At 54.7% G+C, this 20,308-nt stretch overlaps 3 protein-coding genes across 3 annotated transcripts; all 3 read right to left on the reverse strand.

The window, feature by feature from the left end:
• Positions 1–3,653: 3,653 nt before the first annotated feature.
• On the reverse strand, positions 3,654–6,790 carry BESB_048700 (uncharacterized protein; the record flags this gene model as incomplete). Its single annotated transcript, XM_029363321.1, has 9 exons — positions 3,654–3,712; positions 4,062–4,180; positions 4,381–4,434; positions 4,726–4,825; positions 5,174–5,225; positions 5,575–5,670; positions 5,953–6,059; positions 6,246–6,365; positions 6,727–6,790. The coding sequence occupies 9 exons, from the start codon at positions 6,788–6,790 to the stop codon at positions 3,654–3,656; spliced, it is 771 nt and encodes a 256-aa protein (XP_029220687.1).
• Positions 6,791–10,630: 3,840 nt separating this feature from the next.
• Positions 10,631–12,933, reverse strand: BESB_048710 (uncharacterized protein; the record flags this gene model as incomplete). Its single annotated transcript, XM_029363322.1, has 3 exons — positions 10,631–10,676; positions 10,782–12,123; positions 12,429–12,933. 3 exons carry the CDS (start codon positions 12,931–12,933, stop codon positions 10,631–10,633), a joined length of 1,893 nt encoding a protein of 630 aa, XP_029220688.1.
• A 2,354-nt stretch (positions 12,934–15,287) lies between these two features.
• On the reverse strand, positions 15,288–19,688 carry BESB_048720 (uncharacterized protein; the record flags this gene model as incomplete). Its single annotated transcript, XM_029363323.1, has 6 exons — positions 15,288–16,556; positions 16,975–17,067; positions 17,474–17,561; positions 18,013–18,113; positions 18,334–18,764; positions 19,289–19,688. 6 exons carry the CDS (start codon positions 19,686–19,688, stop codon positions 15,288–15,290), a joined length of 2,382 nt encoding a protein of 793 aa, XP_029220689.1.
• Positions 19,689–20,308: the final 620 nt, after the last annotated feature.

The following is a 20,308-nucleotide window of genomic DNA, read 5'->3' on the forward strand; positions in this document are numbered from 1 at the left end:
GGTCAACTCTCTTGCATACTACGGTTCAGTCTAGCAACGTCAAGATGGAGAAAGTGAAGGAGAAAGGAGACGTAAACGAGTGCGCGATGCCGGAGAACGTAGGCGTCAACCACCAGGGGGAGTGAAAGTCTCAGCTGAGCGATAGGAAACTAAACAGAAGCGAGGGGACAAGAGAGGCTGTCAGAAGGCGTGGAGGCGGTTGAACCCTAGATTCAGACTTTGAGAGGTTTGGTTTCCTCGTGTAATGCGCTCCCCTGTGCGGAGGAGGAGGACAACAGCAAACTGCAGAAGCATACGCTTGCAATCCGGTGGTCAGAAAGAGGCGACGGAAGCGACTAAGAAGACGGTGAAGTGGAGGAAAAAGGAAACTTGCAGGCTAGTCCCCACTCTCTCTGCAGGCAGGAGCGAAGGCGGCACGCCGACAGCCCGACAGGGAGGAGGAGGAAAATGCAGACGACTCCCACTGGGTTGTGGATATCGGTTACGAGACTGGCAGCAGGCGAAAATGCCTGATTGCGTCAAGGGGAGGAAACCCACGGAGACAAGGACGAGTTGTGTCTCGACAGAGGGAAAACTCAATAAAAACGACTGCAGAGCAACTTGCCGCGAAAAAAAACGGACCCATCAATGCGACACAAGACAAAAACGACGATTTCGTGACAAGCAGAAGCCCCCCGAACCGTCTCCCTGGATTTTTGCAGAAATTAGAAGACGCAACGGAGCTAGACGGGGCTCTCCAGCGTGGGAGGGCCAGAGCTGCCGAGAGAGCTTTTCGGCGAGAAGCAAAAAGAAAAAAAGATAGTCCGTTTATTAAAGATACAGTAACAGAAGCCAAAGACGAGAGGAACAGTTCGAGGGGAGGCCTGCATGCAAGTGACTGGTTTTTGCCGCACGAAAGAACTGCTTTTCACTCGAATGGCATCCCTCTATTCTTCGCATAAAAAGAAAACGGAAAAGCTGCTCTTCACTCGAATGGCGTCCCTCTATCCTTTTTCAGCTGATCTCTTTGCAAACAGCAACTGCGAGCAACTATTCTTCGGCGCCAGGTCTCAGCGCGTTTGTTACGAAGGAAGACTCTGTATGTCAGCGATCGCCCTTTTCATACTACAGCGTCAAGGAATCCACGCGGAAGGAAAAGCGCAGAGGCGATCAATACTTATACGTGCAGTGATGGTGATGCGTGATGAAAAACAAGACTATATGCTTTCTTACGCGGAACATGCCGGGGCATTTCCCCTGGGTAGCGTTTCTGTCCACGCAGGTATACAGATTAGTGTACACGGAGCGGGAGGAGGGTCTCGAACGGCTGTTTCCGCGTTCTTCTACAGCAGCATCTAATCAGTGTAGCACTATGCTCTGTAGGACGATATGGTACCTCCCATGCCTACCCGTAAATATTTACGTGTACTTGGATGGGAGTTACGTAGCATATTCGAAACTATAGGTCATCTAGTAACATATACGTGTATGTACACGTTGATATATGGTTTCGGTATGTTTTGTGGGAGTAGTGCGATGTCAGGATCGTGTAATAGTCATCGCGGTGCAATGGATTCCCAAGTCGAAGACTACGCATTCAACTGTAGAGCGCAGATACGGGAAAGTGTCGTACGATCGCAGCTTCTTGAGCATAACTGCGAAGTTGAACTGCCCAGAACAAAGCACAGGCGAAGGACGTGTATGTTTCGCGGCGTTTGGCTCTCGCGACTTTTGGCGCCTCCCTGAGATGCGTCGATAAATCTCGGGTGTTCTGTAGTTTCAATTTTTAGTTGCCTATGCGAATGTATAGTGCCGCGTTGCAGCTTGAGGAAAGCACCCTTGGGGACGGGAGTCAGATTTTCCTTGCCCACACTCCGGATAGAGCAGGACAACAGAAATCGGGCACTGAGGCCTCAACAGCAAAGGTGTTCTTTGCTACACTCTGCCTCTTTCTTGGCCTGGACTCGCCACTGCCACTTGTTTCTGTCCCGCGTGCAGCCCGATCAAGCGGGACCCCCACATTTACGACTCTCTGTTTGTCTCGCTTATGCTTCTTCGTCGCTTCGTCCCTGCTGCGTTTATGTATCGTTGCTCGCTCCCTCTCTGATCCGTCCAGTTGCTCCCTGCTTCCATCATGAGTCTGCAGCCATAGGAAATAGACACCCCTGACAGACCCTAATCTGCATGGCGCTGGAGAGCTGGTCTTGTCGGTGCGGTCGCGTCAGTTTCCTTAGGTGGTCCCCGCACTGTTGAGTTTTGTGAAAGCGGCGTGTGTGTTGCAAGAAAAAACGACACATGTTAGGGGTGCTGCGTGATACGCGAGCGGTGTGCATTCACCCCACTGCACTAGCAGGGTGCGCGGCAACGGCTGCCAAGAACATTTCATCTTCGCTGGAAAGAGAGTTTTTTCTGAGACTGACGGAGTCTACGGCGCTCTCGCTGTGAGAAACTCTCTGAATCGGCACACGCGCACCTGGCGGCGCCCACGACTTTCACCAGCTTTTCGCAGAGATCTGATGCGGCGCCTCGGTGTACGCAAACCTGGTGCATGGGTAGTCAAATAAGGACTAGCACGCGCGATGTGGTTTCTGTCGGTAGGACTGAAATATTCAGAAAAGTCAGTTTCCCGGTACAACTACGGTGAATGACAAGAGTTATAGTCTTTTCTTTCAAAAGTCGAGTTATATACGCGCGTACACCAGCAAGTATTCGTAACGTGCATACACAGATGATTATGCGTAGTTGTGAATATGAGATTTGATCTGAGCTTCGAAAAAGAGCTTGCACGACTCTCCAAGATGGCGAGCCTCCTTCGCGGCGACCACCTACTCCATCTTGGCGAGGAGACAAGAAACGACAAGAACGCAGACGAGGCAAGACGGACATGTTTCGCTCAACAAACCAACCTGTGACGACAGCCTTTCGCGTTCCGCCTTCCTTTTGGAGCGAGGCACGAAAGGTGTGCTCAAGGCTGTCTCTCTATCTGTCTCGAAATTCAAATAAAAGGGCCTACTCCCTCTCCCGCCTTTCCCTTCGTATATAGAGAAAGCGCACATGTACGCATACTCACACGTAGGAACATATCCATCGCCGCAGTCACCGTGGCATGCATACTCTGACAGGCGTATCTACTATTTGTACCGGCATATACAGAGTAGTGCACATTTGGAGGCGCGCGCGAAGACTCTTGTGGTTCCGCAAAGCCTCGCTTGAGTAAGGTCGAGTCGAGGATCTTTCCCATCTCTCTATTTTGCTTTTTCTTGCAGTTTCAGAAAAACGCCCTTGAAAAAACCAATTTTGGCGCTGAATGCGCCCGCGTGCAAAAACGCGTGTTCAACAAAAGCGGGACGCAGCTGTCCCTCTCCCTCTCTCTACCAGGAGGAGATCTTCCTGCAAACAGCGATCTCTCCTTTTTCAACTACATGCGCGCGAAGACGCTCCCTCTCTCTAGAGAAGATAATGATCGCATTCGTAGCACAAACACACTTGTTACATCAGTCAAAACCGGCAAGGCACTCTCCAGCTTCCTAGCGGAAGAGTCTAGCGCTTGCCCGGGTTTGTCTGCGAGGGAGAACAGGTCAGAAACGTTCCTCCGACTTCCCTTTGCGCACTGTGTGGACTCGCCCAGAGAAAAACTCCACACTTCTAAGTTTTTCTCTCGGCCCCTTGCTTCTTCACGGGTGGCGGTTGATCATCACCTTGAACTCCTCATACAGATCGCGGTTGTTTTCGCCTGCGGCAAAAAAAGAAGATACCCAATTAAGTCCATATCTAACTACATGCATGCATATAGGTGAGGACGTGGCGGCCACATACAAGCGTCGGGCTGTCATGAGCATCTACCTGATAATATCGAGAGGCGACCTACAGGATCTGAAAGCGTCTTTCATGTTACAATGATTAGTAACCATACGCCTGTGCAAATGTGCTTTTGTTCAAATCTAGAGACACGTGACGATAGCTGCCGAGATATAAAGCCGCGAGCATGCGTTCCTATATATTTCCGCACATATACGTATGTATATATATATATATATATATAAGTATGCGCCTCGCTTTCTGCGTCCTCTGTAAATTCTCACCAAAGAGTCTCTGCGCGTTTCGTAGCGTCTCTTCGCGGTCTTGTTGGTGGCTGTTCAGCTTCTTGATGTTGGCGAGAAAGAGGTTAAAGTTCTCATACGACATGCGGCTCCGCGCGTTTCTACACGAGCCGGAACGACAGAACCGAACCGAAAAAAAAATCCTATAGGCACTGCTGTGCAAATCGAAAGCATCCACGCAGCTTTACGCATCGAGACCCAGCTGTGTACGAGGCACGGAAGGACGCAAGAAACGTGCAAGATGCCTTACGCCCCAAGAATGGCATTTCGCCGTTGAATAAAAACACTTTCTGTTTCTTACCTGAAGAAGACTTTTCCGTCAACTGGCTTCGTCTCAGCAGTATTCGGCGTCAGCCTGCGAGGAGACAGATCGACGAACAGAAACGCGGTTCGACTCACTCGACCATGACTCTTTAGAGACACTCTCGTGCGCAGAACGATACGTATTGGTTACCAGGATCCATTGTTATTACATAAACATCATGTTTGCTTACAAAAATGCATACCGATCGACATACGGATGCATCCTCTCACAGGCGCCGTAGACGTCGGCACAGCGTTATACACAGCGTTCACCGCACCGGCGCAGAGGTTGCGAAACTGCCCCTCGAGCGGAAAACGACCAGAATCGCCCTTCTCCACTTACACAGCGCCCGCGGGGTGACTGGAAGGCGTGAGGAAGGGAGCATCGGTCGAGTTCAGTTTGCTGAGGAAGGCACTGCCCATGTCATCCACTCCGTTGATCTCTGAAAACAGCAGCTCACCAAATACGCATCGTGGATATTGCGTCTTCACGCGCTGGCCGTCGTACTAGAGGTATGTGCCAAGCTAGGATTTTCAACTGGTTAGGCACCTATATGGCTAGCCATACAACTACAAGAACTGTAGATCTATGGGCTCCTCTAAGTTTTATCCTACTGTTTACTCTAGGTGGTGCTACAGGTGTAGTATGGGTAACGCATACCAGCTGCACGAATACCACGACATCATCTTGTGAAACAATGCAAAATTTCTGAAGGGACTCGGCTACGTGCGTATGGCGGCGTGGGGAGAGAAGAAACGGCGCCTTCTCAAGTCCCGAGAGTATCTCTTACCTGACATCGTGCGAGGCGCGGCCGTCTGGAGCATGTCCTCAGGAGCGTAGTACTGCAAACAGCAGCCAACGTGCCACAAGGCTATCTCATGTGCGCTACCTTGTCTCTGCGTGTAGACTCTTCGAAAGAGAGCCACGTGCTCACACTACCCCCCCTTCCACTCGCAGACAAAAAATGAATGTGTATCCGTGTGCACTTAGAAATGTGTTCACAAGGCATCCACGCCCGGACTGGACTGAGGAGTGGAGCCACAGGAGCCACAGCTCGTTATGACTGGACATGCTCAGCGACGCAGGCGTCTGCAGACAGCGAACCGCTTTCTTTCGCGCGCGGCTGATCTGCAGCGGAGACGGCGCGGATTGGCTTCCTTTCGATTTTTTCAAAAGGCTCAGTTTCCCCACTTTGTGCGAAGATTCGTCGGCGTCGGAGTGGTCTTCCTGAATCGAGTTCAACACGGCCTTCTTCAAACTCTCCAGGCGCAGAATGTCTCTGTGCAGCTGCGAAAAATGACAAGAGCGTCGGAAAGACGCGCACATTAATGGCACAGACGGACTCGTATGGAAGCAACACAACGCCCATCTAAGCAGGCGAACCACATAAGGCAAGACTGTGCAGAAAACACTGAAAAACCGGTCCGCAGATGGAACACGAAGCGTCCATACTTGTAGATACAGGCTCTTGTGCGCCGTCACTCGCTTCCGGCAAGACTGACGCACAGATATCTACTCAAAGTCTGCACATGTTTAATCGCGGAGAGAGTGGAGCGAAAAGCCTCTCACCCTCTTGATCGTGGCCACGAGCTGCTTGTTTTCTTCGGCGAGTTGATTTCCGCGCTGCGTCGCTTCGATAAGCTGCACCTCGAGCGAGCTGTGCTTCTTTTGCAGCGCTCCGAACTGAAAACGGAAACGCACATGTCCTCGAGGCACGCGGCATCCAGATCGGTGAGAGCAGACATACTACATACGTACAGTCTGTTGCATGCCGCACGATAGATGATTTTAAGTGTGGTGCAAACACGCGTGTGACTGGGATCTCTTTGCTTCGTCCTGGAGAGGCCGGATACTGGCTGCACAGCTTACTTGTTCATTCTTTTCGGCCACTTGCGCCTTCAGAGAGCGGATTTCGGCCTCCTGTGTGTGGACGCGCGTCTTGTAGGCGTTCGATACGATGCGGAATCCAAGGGCGAGTTGCTCTGCGAAGAAAGGGCGAGGAGCCGCGAATCTCCAAAAACACTCAGGGCTTGACTGGGAACACGTCTCAGGGTCCGCGGAAAGCACAGGAAAAGATGTGCGCAGTTGCGATGCAGGCGACAGGAGAGACGCAGATTCGCGAGACTCGGAAGGACGATGGAGAAGACAACCCAACGCGTGTGGCTCGCAAAAAATCCCACGACCCTGCGTCGCACGGCGTCCGCACAAAAAATGCTTCTTTCTCTGGCAATTTCCGTGGATTCTGCGACTACGGAAAACAGCGCGAAGGGCATCCGGCTGCAATTCAAAACGACGATGAGTCCTGCAGCTGCGTCTGCATCTGGAAGCTGTCCGGAACCTCACCTTCTGCGTCACAAGGCAACCAGCTCAGGTCGGTGCCAGAACTGCCTGTAGTGGAGGAGCTCATTTTGGCGAGTTGAATGTAGCGAGCGATGTTTTTGAAAATTATCAGAAGGCAGGTAGCCGGGCAACGAGAAATGCAGCGACCCGTTAGCGCAGAAGACAACGAACCTAGCTACTTGCTTTCGTGTGGGAAGCAGAAAAAAGTCAAGGGACGCACAGTTTACGGAGAAGAGAAGAGTGCACGTTCGCGTTGAGAAAAAAAGAGCGAAGAAAAAGACGCACGTCGAGAGAGCGCGAGAGAGTGAGTCACTTCTCGAGTTTGCTACGGCTGCCTTTTTGTGGTGTCTGCATGACGCGGTGCCTCAGCGAGCGCTCCCTAGGTGGTTGGTCTCAGCAACTCCCGAAAAATGTTCACGAATTTTTCCAAAGTAGTCTTGCCCTGAAGCTTTGCCAATAAAGACTTTCCCTCGCTGCGAAAAACGAAGACTAAGAAGCGTTCGCTGCGCGATTCCTCCTCAAGACATCCAGCGCGGAGACAAGGTCACAGAACGCGCGGCGGGTTTTCCGCAGACTCTCCGCCCCTCCGCGAACGCTTGAAATTCTCAGCCGGCGGCCGCCTGAAGGTATGAGCTGGCGAACCGCAACTTTGCACAGGTCTATTCGGGCCGCCAAGACGAAAAGAGTCAAAGCAGGGCGCAAAAAAAAAAGGTTAACAACGCGCGAGGATGGCGTGGAGAAAACAAACATCTGCGAACAGAAAAACATCGAAAACACGGCAAGACATCGCGACAGAGGGCAGCGGCCGCTCAACATCAGGTCGAGTCTCGCGCTCCTGTGAAATTTCGCAGATGTCGCGTGTCATTCTCAGCTTAGATGCAGCGTACGAATGAGACTGCGGGAGTTCTCGCTTCTCCCTCGTTGCTTCAGTGTCCTCTCCCACGCGAAACAGGGGAAAGGGAGCGCCGCGCCTCAAACGGTCGGTTTACCTGCTCTCGCAGAACGCACTGACCTCCTCTCGTGTATCACTCATCCCCAGGGGTCTCGAAATTCCAAACTCGACGGCAGATAATCGTCGTTTCTCCCTTTCCCGTGCGCAATAGCGGGACTGAGACGAAACAGGCTCGCCTGCTTTTAGCGTTCGCTTTTTCGAAGTAGCAATCGCTTCTCCCGTCTTTGTCTCGTAGGCAAATGTGAGCGCAACACCTTCAGCTTTCTAGACAACCGACATTGTAGCTGTCGTTTCTTCTCAGTACAGGCTCGCCGTCAACGTCGTGTGCCCTTTCTTCGGTACAGGGGAATGAGAAGGCCCAGCCAGTCCGATTTCTCGTGCGCTCTGGGATGCTGGGAGTCCGCACCGCTCACCTTGTCTCAGAAACAGGTCGTCTAACGAATAAAAACAAACAAATTTGGCGTCTGGTGTGACCACCTCGAATCGGACAATGGGTTTTCAGAATTCGAGGGCACAAAAGAGTCGCAGATCTGTCCGTTGGTCTACAAATGGCCGGCGTACAAAAAACTGGAGTATTACCGTATCATGGAAAGAAAGGGGAGTTTACATAGCGCTGCAGCGTATGGAAGAAGCTTAGAGTGTCGTCTGGCGTGCATATACAACCTGCGTGTACCCGCAACTGTACATTTATGAGGCTGACGCGAGCCGACTATCGTTAAACGCAACAGGTTAAACGAGAGGGGTAAGTTCCCTATAAAACAATTGCTAGACTCTTAAGGTCGCGACGGTTTCCCACTCCACGCACATCAATGTGAAGAGATCGTGACCTGAAACCCAGGGCGTCGTAGCATCAATCGGTTGCGTCTCCAAGCGAACCGGCTTACCATAGTATCGGAACTCGACCCTTTAGGCTCGATAGATGGGAACAAAGGCGGCACACGAACTGCGGAACACTGCTGAAAACGGGTGGAAAAGAAGAATTTCCGTGTACTTTTGCAGTACCCTCCGAGCATGGAATGGGCGACGGCTGATTTGAAAGTGAACTACAGACATTTTCTTCTTGGAAGAGCCCACATGCTACGTCGTGCACCTCTGACTCCCGCCTATCCAAAGTATCAAACACAGTTCTCTTTGATTCGATTCCCCGATGTTCATGGTCATGTATACGATGTCTGTGTATCTCGTGGTATACGTGTCTATCGTGCGGAGTTGCTTGACGGATTCTTTGTGGCTTTCCATGTGCATGTGACCCCGCTGATCCGTTGCATGGTCATGTGAATGCGTCGCGTGATGCCCTCTATGATCCGTCCAATTATCTCTGTGAAATAAATAAGCTGTGCAGCTGTCTCTCCGAGGGCTGTCCTGTCGGTGATTTCACACCTTGCTCTACACTCCGACCCACGCTGGCTAGACGCTTCCCCCCGGCAGACTTGTGCAAGGGAAGAAACACGTCTGTCGAACATGCGCTCGCGTAGCTGCTTCAGTGAATACTCATTCACATACGTATCTATATAGTCTACAACGTGTAGCGGCTTAACAGGGGACGTCAGAAGCTGCCTGCTTTCAGACGGGAAGCTTGACCCAGACGCCTCCGTTCGGGCAATACCAGAGAGTTTCTCCGTCTACGCAGGGATTCAGAAGTGATCAGAGACAAATGCGACCTGTGCACACATTTACGTGCTCATGTCACATAGACACGCTGGCCTATGCGAGTGCACGGGTGTCTCGACAGCTCCATGGGTTGTTCAGTACGCAGCAGAAACACTGTGGGCTCGGAGACTGGATATCCGAAGTCACTACACTCTCTCCGCTAGAGCCGACACGGCCTACATTTCAGATATTCAACGAAGAGCTGCCATCAGAGCCTTAGCCCGTTCTTCGCGACTTGGAGATCAGCCCGTTTTTGCCGCACAGCGATGGAAAACCGATTGCCGAAACAAAGCTTGAGCAGTCGAGATGGCCACAGACTCCTGCGCTAGGGAAACTAGGCGGTCAACACTGGGAGCAAAACCGTAAGCGAATGCATCGATACCTAGATAAATATATATATATCGGCGTCTGCGAGAACCCAACTTGAGACAGCCGAGCCCGACGAGACCAAGAGAAAACAAAATACCCAAGTAAGCAGGTGTCTGCATCCATGCATATCTTGCTTTCATGTGTTTACGTAGCTACGAATAGCTTGATGTACTGAATATTTCGCCGCGTGTCTAACGCGCCGGCATTGCGTTGAGGATGCGGAAACCTTCCTGAAGCGTTTTCCTTGCAGCGAGCAGGAGGGCGCTTCAAGATTTTGTCTCTGTTTCCGCCTTCCTTCCTCTCCGCTCGCACGTGCGGGCGCACAACATTCGATGGAGAGAGGACTACGTATAGGCTCCCGCAAGAGGGGCATTATCCAGTGAGGGACTTTAGGAAACGCAGAACAGCCTCTTTGAGTTTTTTTCTGCCGCATTCCTCCCTCAAGAGAGAAAATGTCTTCCTCCCGGCGAAGGCTCTGGCAAGGAGTGCCCCGAGCAACAGCAGCCGCACGGTGAGTGGAATTCCGCCTCGTGGAAAAAGGAGGCTCTGGATGCGGAATCTCCGACCGAGAAAAAGTACAAAACTCACCAGGGCGATGCAGCACACCCTGCAGGAATGCGAAAGACGAAAAAGCAGAAAAAGACTATCCATTCTCCATACAAGTACGCGCGGGCCTACTTCATGAACAGCTTGTCAACATTCATCCAGATTTACAAGCTTCACGCTGTACAGAGGGATGCACGGATATTGATATGGATCTTGCATATACGTGTTGCGATTCTATAGTTCTTATTAACAAACTATCGAGCAAGAGGGAGAAAAGAAAAACTTCTTATGTTTTCCACAAGCAGCGGGCACACATGATTGTGTTGGATGCACAGCTTAAGCAAAGTGTGTTTGTAAACGCTTACGCTCGAAGCATATGAGATACTCGTACTATTTGATAAGTGCACGTTTAACCGCACTCAGCGTATTCTCATGTCTGTGCGAACGAATTCGTAGAAGAAAATGTCAGCGTCTTGCGCGCAGCATTCTGAGTCGCACGCTTCTCTCTGCCTGTCGCTGTGCCCCTACGCAGGATACATACCTCAATTCCACAGCTGCGCGCCTAAGTTCGCTCCAGCAAACCCGAGTTTGAGCCTCCTCTTTCTCTATTTCGATGCACTCTTCTTCGTGAGAGCTACTCTCTCCTCGTACGTCTTCTATGCGCAGACTGCCCCGCCATCCTCCATCGACTCCCTCGGTCCGGCCTTCTTTAATTTTGCTCGTTCCAACATCTTTCTCGCTTGGTTCTTTCTCTAGCAGCTCTCTGCCTGATCTTTGCTTCTCTTGTGCTTCGCTCTGGCTTCTTTGCAGCTCGCGTCTTTGCTCTGCTCCCCGCTCGTCGCGTGTGCCCTCGTCTCGTCCTCTCCCTTTCGGGATGTTTTGCGTCGGCGTTTCGTCTTTGCCACTGCTTCGCTCCTCCTCTTCCTCCTCGTTCCACCACTGCGGCTCCGAAGCCGAACCGTCGTGCGTGCTGGACGCGTCGTCCGCGGAGTCTGAGGCCACGCCGTGTGGCAGCTCGAGGAGGGCATACGCGGCTGTTTCGGCTTTTCGCCTTCTCGATCTGTCTGCAGCTTTGTCGTTGCCTCGCTCTCTTTCCATCTCCGCAACCCGCAAGCGAGTTTTCAACCGCCCCCGCGATTCCTTGGCCTGTTTCACTGAAGAGTCGCAACAGACGACTTCGGGCCGTTCGTCCTCGCCTCCACGAAGCCCGGCGCGGTGCACCCGTTTCAAGCGTCCCCTTCCTTCCGCGGAGGCTGCGGGTCCTCCGTCGCCGTCCAGCCGTTTTCGTGTTTCAAAGGCACGTGCTTCCCGGCGGCTCCACTCGACTTTCTTTCGCCGAAGGATGGCCGAGTCGATGACGTTGTAGCGCAACAGCGCGCTGAGAAGGGCGAGGCGCTTCGCCTCTGCAGCCTCCCCCGAGAACCGCACCGACAGAAGAACTGTGATGATGTACCCCGCTAGGACGTTCGGGAGGAGGGCCGGCGGCTTCTCAGGTGCGAATCCAGCGGACGCCGAGGAGCTCGAGGACGCCGCGGCGGCGGGACACGAGGCCGCGAGCGCAAGCGCGGGGTGCTTGTCTCTGAAAGCTCTCGCAGCCTCGCAAGCCTTGATACACTGGCGCTTCATAGTCGAGGCGAGGTACGCACGCAGTTGTGCGAAGGACGCGGAGAGCGACGTGAGGCGAACGAGGAGATTCGAGCTGTGGTCACAGAGCCGGTCTAAAAAACAGCCGTTCAGGTCGAGGAGAAGCGAGACGCGACCCAAACCCTCAGCAGTGTCCTGCAGGAACGAATACGAGAACGGCGCGGACGACCCACCCGCAGCGCCCGAAGAGGACCCCCCAGGGAAATACAGCGAAGACGAGTACGGCGAAAGCGACAAACCTGTGAACAGAAGAAACCACGCAGACGCGGTGCAATGGGCAACATGCAAGAACAAGACCAAGGTTATCATGCCAGGGTCATCACCAACGCAGCGCCGAGCTACGCTCATGCATATATCTGCACATGTGGATGCGGGATTTTTTATTCCCGCAGTACACACCTCCATAAAGATGCATGAATGTAGAGACACGTGTATTACCAAGGGACGCGCTTCCACGCCCTACGCGCAGCCGCGCACGCAAGAAATCTAGCTTTGATGCAAGTTACGACTGTGTGAAGGAACTAATTGTGCACGCAGCTCGTACCGTTTCTGTATGGCGCGTACGACGCGTAGAGGGGCGCCGAGGTCCCGAACCCCACACCGCCGTGGCTGCCGTAGTACGAGCTCCCGCTTGCATTTGCGTAATAACTGTTTCCTCCATACAAGTCTCCGCTGCGATACGGATAGCTTCCCCCCGTGTTCCAGCTGTACGCGCTGTTTGCATAGGGTTCGACGTTTGCTCCTCTAGTGTAGCTTCTGTTGTAATCCGTCGCTGTATATTCTCGCGCTGCGGGAGGCGCACAAGAGAGGGGCGCCACAGCGGACTGGCCGTCGTCGTTTCCCGCCGGCAGATGTAGCATTTCTGCTGGGGTGCCAGGGGAACGAGCAGGCACAGGGGATAGAGACGACGCGGCGGCTGGGCGGGCAGCGGGGTCGGTCTCGCGCAAGCGGTCGACTTCGAAGGTCTGCGCGAGCTTAGGAGTCGCAGCGTGCGCCCGAGGCGCTCTGCGCTCCCAGGGCTTCGGCGGAGGGACTTGCGAAGTGTCCATCGGCTTCTCTGATCAGTCCAGTAGAGCAGAGGAGAAGGAAGGAACCGAGATCAGACCGGAAGGGGGTCGCCGTCAAGAGAAAGCGCAGGCGGAACCGCGCTTAGACCGGCAACGACAGCGAATGCCAAACACACAAGACGAAAAAAAACAGTCACCAAGGCTTCACGAGCGCGAGGAATAATGAGACGAAGAAACGCAGGAAAACGAGAAGGGGACGCAGACTGGGGACGAGAACAAAGGAGGCGCTGTCACCGGTAACCAGTGGAGGAAGAAAGTGCAAGCAGAATAGAGGACAGTCGAAGTGAAAAGTCCGGGCGAAAGAAGAGAGAAATGAACCTCGTCAATCTACGTGGCCGCACGCAATCTAGAAAGCGGCGACAGATGCAAAGAGGCTGAACAAGCGTATAGTGTTGTCAATTTCTCTTTGTGCAGCAGATCAAGGCACGACGAAAAGCACTGAAGACGCGTGAACCCGGTTTTCCAGCCGTCTGTAATGCCGTGAAAACCAAATGCGGTATAAAGGCTGCGAAGTCGCTCCGAGAGGCCCAGCAACCTCCTCGCCGAAACAAACACCGAAAGAGCGCCTTCAGGCCATTATGCCTCCGGCGGAAGGCCCCGTTTTAGACTTGTTTTGAGCACGTGATATGCACCGCTAGGAAAACAGATCCGAGAAACACGAGAAACTGCCGGCCGGCGAGAGCTGTTTCGAACGGCCACACAGCAAAGCTGGCTGGTACTGGGACTCATCTTCCGAATTCGTCTTTTTCTACATCGAATATCCCATAGACAGCCGGGATGCTCCACGTTCTCTCGATGAAAAACCGCTAGTCTACAAGAATTGATTCGTGCAACGCGTGGCGGTCGCGATACCGGGAGTCGCGTCGCGGCCAAAAGGAACGGGAACCCAAGAGGTGTGTGAGACAGATCCGCAGATCGGAGAGACGCATTACCGGCAGTATCAAGAAGGAATTCCGACAGCGAGGACGGGGCATGTGAGAATCGAGAGTCCTCCGAGACGTGAGGCCATAGGTTGAGCATGCGTACATCCATTCATACTTCCATTTTTGGGTAGTCAAAAAAAGCAGATCCCCCTTCCTGTTCTGCGCGCACGCCAACGGCGCGACGTTCATGTAAAACACATGTTTTCGGTGGAAATAGTGGAGCGATAACTTGTCAAAGAGTAAAGGGTAACAGCAAAACTGTTAACCTCTACTTAGATACTGGGCTTCCTCAAGCGGCTAGTTGTGTGTTTCCTCGCCCCAAACCTTTCCTGCCCTCCCTCGCCCCCCCCCTACACAGGCAACAATCCGAAAGTTGAAATGTTTATTATCATCTAAGCAGCACACGTCCGTGCTCATTCAAGACGCTGAGGCTCCGCCTCAATCCGGTGCGTACGCATATGTGTAGGTACTTTTTATGCAGTCGCTCTGTTTAAGTAAACGCCTCTGCTTATATATATGTGTAGGTTTACACATCGTGACTCTGGACAGAGAGAGTTTCGACTTGCGCCAGGTATAGATGGAGGCAGAAATTCGATAGTCTCTGCGAGATACGCGATTTGGCCGGTAGACAGATACCTAGGCAGATGAGCTTTGCATGAGAGAGCGGAGAATCGCTTCCGCGGACAGAGTGTGCACGTTGAGTGAGAACGGCGATGGCACCCGCGCGCTCCGACAGGTCGAGCAGAACTTAAATTTCCTCCGAACTCGAACTCTCTGGTTCGCCTCTCCTCCAGGCGAGACAGTTAGAACAAGCGGGGTCCCCCCCCTTCTCCTTTCGCCCTACACAAAACAATCGGCTGAGCATGCGCGGACACATCTTTACATCTTTACCACTTGCGCACATCCCTCCGTTGCCACCAAATACGCAGCAAAATAGATGTCCTCGAGCACACATGCATGTAATGTATGTATATATATTTATACATATATTCATATTAATGTATCTACACATGCTGCGTGGTTATATGGAAATATGAAGTCTGCATACGTATGCCTGGGTGAGGCGTGTCTCGAGGCAGAGAGTTCAACCAGGGCAGGCTCCTGAAACGAAACGCCTCATTTCGCCCTTCCCTGCCCTTCTCTGTCTTCTTTCGTTCTGTGTGGTCGCCTCCCTTTCTGTGTCCTCAGCTCGTGGTGGAGATCTCGCAGCCACCTATATCGTCGCCACCCTGCGTAATTGGCAGATTCTTCTCTCACTTATACGAGTGCCCTTTTCTCAGTCTGTTCTGAGCTCTGCTCCTGCTATCTTTCTGTCTTCTCCTCGGTGCATTATTTCTTTCTCTGGCGTCTCGGTCAGACCGCTGTCGCGCTCTCCGCCCCTTCTCCGTGCAAAGCCCCGGGCCCCGCTGCTTCCTAACACTTTTGTTTCTTGGTCTGACACTCGCCTCCCTCGTCGCCCTCTCGCGCTTCTTTTCTCCTCCTCGTCCACGTCAACTCGCTCTGCGTCTGCGCGCTCGCCTCTTTTTCTTTACTCAAAGAAGCCCTGCTCCCTGCACCTCCCGCCAGCAACTCCGCATGTTCTTCCGCAGCGAGGCTGAGCGCGTCCGCTGCACCGGCAGACGGCCGGCCGTTTCGCGCAGTCCCCATTTCCGGTGAGAGATTTTCGCCCTCTGCAAAGGCATGCGAGGAATCTTGGTCGGCGTCCTCACCCGTGCCGCCCGACTCCGACGGGTGGGGTGTACGTACACTTGCCCCGTCCGTCGCTTCAGACGGAGAGGACGCCGCGCTCTCGCCTGCCGCCCAACTCTTCAGTGCGTCCGTCCGCGTCTGTGGAGAGGAGGTCTCCACGACGTTTTTTGCATTTCGTTCGCCATCTTCTTTCTCAGGCTCAGCCGCGAGCTCGTTGCGCGCGTGTCTCGTAAGTTCATCTCGTCCCTGCCCCTCCTCTCCTTGGGAATCGACCAGCGAAGACCGGCCTGTTTCTTCCGCCCTTGCCGGCGACGCAGCCTCTGCAGCTGGCGCAGAGACAGAGCATGAGGGCAGCTGGTCTGCGCACGCGGCGCCACTTTCTTCTGCAGCACACGAATCCGTTTGGCCGTCCGCATCCGCCATCGCTTCCTCGTCACAGGTTTCTCCGCCGCTCCCTTCGGCGCCTGCGTCGCGCCCCTCACCTCCTGTTTCGTCTTCCGCCTCGCCTCCGCCACCTTCCCTCTGCTCGGAGCTCCCCGCGTTCGCGGCTGCAGGGCGGTTGCCGTCGCCCGCATCGCTGCGAGTGTCTCCGTCCGCGTCCCCTGCGTCGCTGGCGGCCCCGAGGCAGCTCGAGGGCGCGGACGGCGCCAGCAGAAAGGCGCTGTACGGCGGCGGAAGAGGCTCGCCGTCGTCGATATCCCTAAGCCAGTCTCTGCAGCAGCAGCACGCCGTGCAGCATTCCTGCGACGCCGGCGCGCTGGGTTCCTCCGTCTCGCCTCCGCGAGCACCCTCTCCTCTCTGCCTCCTCAGCAGCTCGTCCGCCTCAGGATCCTCGCCGCTCGCGGCGCCCTCTGCCCCGCTGTTCCCGCGGCTCCGCGCGGCCCCTGGAGCCCAACTTGGAGACGCGGTCGCCGCCGGACAGGCTTGCCGCGCGTAGAGCCCCGAGCGCGGATTCTTCACCCAGAACGTCGCGGAGCAGAGTTCAGACACCTTCTGCGGCGGATGCATGAGAAGCCACACAGGAAACATACGCAAGCGGCGTGAGCACGCCGGCAGACGACAGGATCCCCGCGAAAGGACGACAGCAGCGGCGCGACGACGCACAGGAAAAGAAGACGCGAAAAGTATCTTGTCATTGTGTTGAGAGATCGGCGCCCCCACAGCTGGGTCCTACCCACGGAAGGCGGCGCGTCAGACCGCACGGTGCTGTGTGTAGGAAATACCAACGCCCAGATATACGCGGAACAGACGCATGCGCGTGAGACGTGAAGGTTGCCTGGACACAAATATGCGTATCTGTATGTATGTATACATGTGTAGACGTATGCATTTGGATATTGCGCCGCAGTCGGGGGGCCTGCGTACGCCAACTTGCAACGCGGAACGACTATGAGTTTAAGCAGGCACCTACACTCTCTGCGAAGCGCAGACCCGGAATCGAGGACAGCTGAACGAAGGCGGGAATCGTCAGGGGCTCGTAGAGGCAACCGCGTACGAGGAGAAGCTGCGATAGGAAAACCCAGACAAAACGAGCTCATCAACTCTCCCAGCGGCGGTGTCGCGGCGTGCCTCGCGTGTTGCACGCGAGAGACAGACGTGAAACAACGATCGGAAGCAGCTCTGTCGACACAGACCCTCCAGCGAAAGACCTCAAAGCTATCCCAACCCGAGATACATGCAGAAGAATAGAAAACAATGAGACGCACGCATGCACAGACAGCACTTCGCAAACGGTGGTTGGAAGACGTGCTTGTATATATGCGTACTTTTGAGCAGCGAAGCCTCTGCATGTGTGTAGACGGGTGTGTAGAAACTCAACGCGGAAAGATGAAGTTGAGTGGATATACACGGAAACAAGAAGAGACACACTGCGGCTTCTCACGCCGCCACACAGACACACCACGCCTCACCTTTCGCATGGCAAAGAAGAATTTTTCTGGGACCGCATACATCGGTCGCAGGAGCACCTCGCAAAGCCGCTGTACCGTGACAGGAGGCCTGTGCACAAAAGGAAATCCAGAAAACGGCGCTGCTGTCTCCTCAAATCTCGACGCTCGCTCTTCTCCGATCAGCCCATGCCTCTCTTTTCCCCTCTCTCTCTTCGCCCCCCCTCTGCCCCCCCGCCCCACCCTTGCCCCCCTGCACCGCCGCGGTCTGCAGTGGTCTTAAGATTTGCTTTGCTCTTTCTATCCGTCGCACCGCTCCTTCTGGCTCGAATTCCTGCTTCAGTTGACTTCCTTGTCTCCCGACGTGCGCCCTCCCTCTGACCATATCTTCCGCCTTGTCTTCCGTCGCCCTCGTCTCTTTCTGTCTGTGCCGGGCTCAGCCTTGGCTTCGTCACCCAGGTGTCCTCCTGCAGCTCCCTCGACTTCTCGTCTCTGGCGGGCCTCTGGTTTCTCTTGCCTAAAATTTTACGACTCTCCGCCTCTTTCTCCGATAGAGTCCCTACCTCAAGAACTGCATGACCTGGAAGCAGCAGAGGTTCCTGGCCGTCGTCCAGTCGAACGCGAGGCGGCGCTTCATCCGGCTCTTGGCCATGTCTGTGAACATCTGAAGACACCGCAGAGGAGCCGCAGACTTCGGTCATCAGCCTGAAACCAGGGCCCGGCGATTCGCGCCCCTACGCCGGTCTGCACCCGCCCTCTGATTCCTTAACAACTTTCGGAAGCCGACACTCCTGTGGCGAGCTCCATACAGCTGCGCGGCTTCCTGATTTCCCTGTGTTCTGCCTCTCCTCTCCCGTTCGCGTATCCCTCCGCGCGTTCCGCACCTGTTCCATCTTGGCGGCCATCATCGTCTTGACGAGAGCCCAGGGATAGCGGCACTGGCCGGTTCGCGCAATCTCCTTCAGAACGTCGAGGCCTTCCTGCGGCAAGTCTACGCAGGGCGTCTTCGGGTCCTTCTGCGTAGCGGCCGCGGACGCCTGCGACGCGCCAGCGCCTCCGCTGCGCGCGCGGCTGCATTCGGCGCCCTCCGCCGCACAGCACGCGCAGCGACAGGCGCACCGGAGGCCTCTGCGCCCGCCCGACGGCGGCGGAAGGCCAGCTTGCCGCGGACTGCTCTCTGGAGAAGAAGCCGCGGACGAGGAATCCGACGGGACACGCGCGGCAGACTTGGCCGGGTCTTTCGCGTCTCTCTCGCGGGCGCACCTCGAGGCCGCAGACACCGAGGTCTTCAGAGAGTAGTAGATGTTTATGAAGTCTGTAAAAGCCGAATAAAACAGCAAAAATCACCGCGAGGGATACAGGTGCGACAAAGAGAAGGGGCAGGGCGACGGCAATTTGCAGGGGCGCGCCGAAACAGGCCTCTCAGAAAAGCATCGTATGGATGCGTACATGTCTTGGGCAGTTCAGCACGCAGCGTGAGGAAATCCGCGACCCGCTCCTTGCTCTCCGCTCGCTTCGTAACCGTGAGGTTGACTTCCGACGGCATCGCTCCAAGCAGATCCGCGCGGATATGCACAGCATGCCCCCTCTTCTGAAGAATTCGGAATACCGTACACTAACAGTTCTACGATCTCTGTGGACCGCGCCACTTCCCTCCCTTATGTTGTCCTCCCCCCTACTTCCGCACAGTCTGCTGCACAGTTGCCCTTGTGTGTCTACATGCAACGACGCGGGTTTGGATGCCTATCGGACGCTCCTCGCGCTTCGTGCGCCGCTTCGAACCAGTGAAGAAACAAAAACATCCGCTCGACGGGATCTGCACCAATCTACCAGACGTACCAACGATTCTCTGCACCGTAAGCCTGTAGATGATTGCCTCTGCTCCTTCTTTTTCGGACGGTGAAGGCCTATTCCCTGTGGAGTCGCACGCCATAGCGGCAGCACCCCCGCTTTCATGTCCCTCTTCCGCGTAAAGTTTGTTTCCATGGGAAACTTCCCGAGCGTGCTCATTGACCAGATCCGTAGACGGCTGCCCGAGGCTGCCGCCGAACCCCCGTCCGGAGGTCACATTTTCGCTCGGCTCGTGTGGACTCAACTCTGCCGCCTGGCCGAGCAAGCTCTCGGCAAAGTCAGCCGGTGTATGTACACTTGAGTCGGCCATGTAGGTTTCGGAGCTGTCTGTGGAGGGTCCGTCGAGAGCGGGAGGAAGAACCCCGAACGCGGGTGCACCTGCCGTCATGGCTTGTTTTCCGGTTTGGCGCTAGCACAGTGTCGCGGACCCCCAAGGTAAGAGCTGCGAAAGAAGAGAAGTGAAGACAGAAGTTGCACCAGGGCACGATTGTGGTGGTAACAGTCCTCCGCCGAAGCGATCCTGGAAAGCAACTTGATAGCCTCTAGGACGACATAGGAAAGCGGCTGGCGTCTCCGCGGTTTCGAGGTCGGAAACCCGCGGGCGGGAGAGGCGTGGTCGCCAGCCTCCCGTCGCTGTCTGGAAAGCAGAACGCGCGCTAAACAGACAGCATGGACCTTAAAGGGATCCGAAGACACAGGTGCTTGCTCCAACACTGGGAGCCATAAAACTTGCGTAGAATCGCACGGCGGAACCAAAGAGGAAATGCGCAGAGGCGGCGCTCACCGCGTGATGAAGGCACTACGTCGCTGGAGCTCGAGCATGCCCGAGCGACACCCGTCCACGACAGAAGCGGGAAGGAACCATGTATACTTCGGTGAAGACTGATAAGTCAACCAACGACATTAGCAACTCTGTGGCAAAGACCAGGGAGAGGAGCTGGTCTCTCCTGAGGGAAAAAAAACCAGGGGAACACCCCTGGAAAGGCTGGAGGACACATGACAGCGCTC

The sequence above is a fragment of the Besnoitia besnoiti genome, chromosome III (genome assembly GCF_002563875.1).
Source record: "Besnoitia besnoiti strain Bb-Ger1 chromosome III, whole genome shotgun sequence".
Lineage (NCBI taxonomy): Eukaryota > Apicomplexa > Conoidasida > Eucoccidiorida > Sarcocystidae > Besnoitia > Besnoitia besnoiti.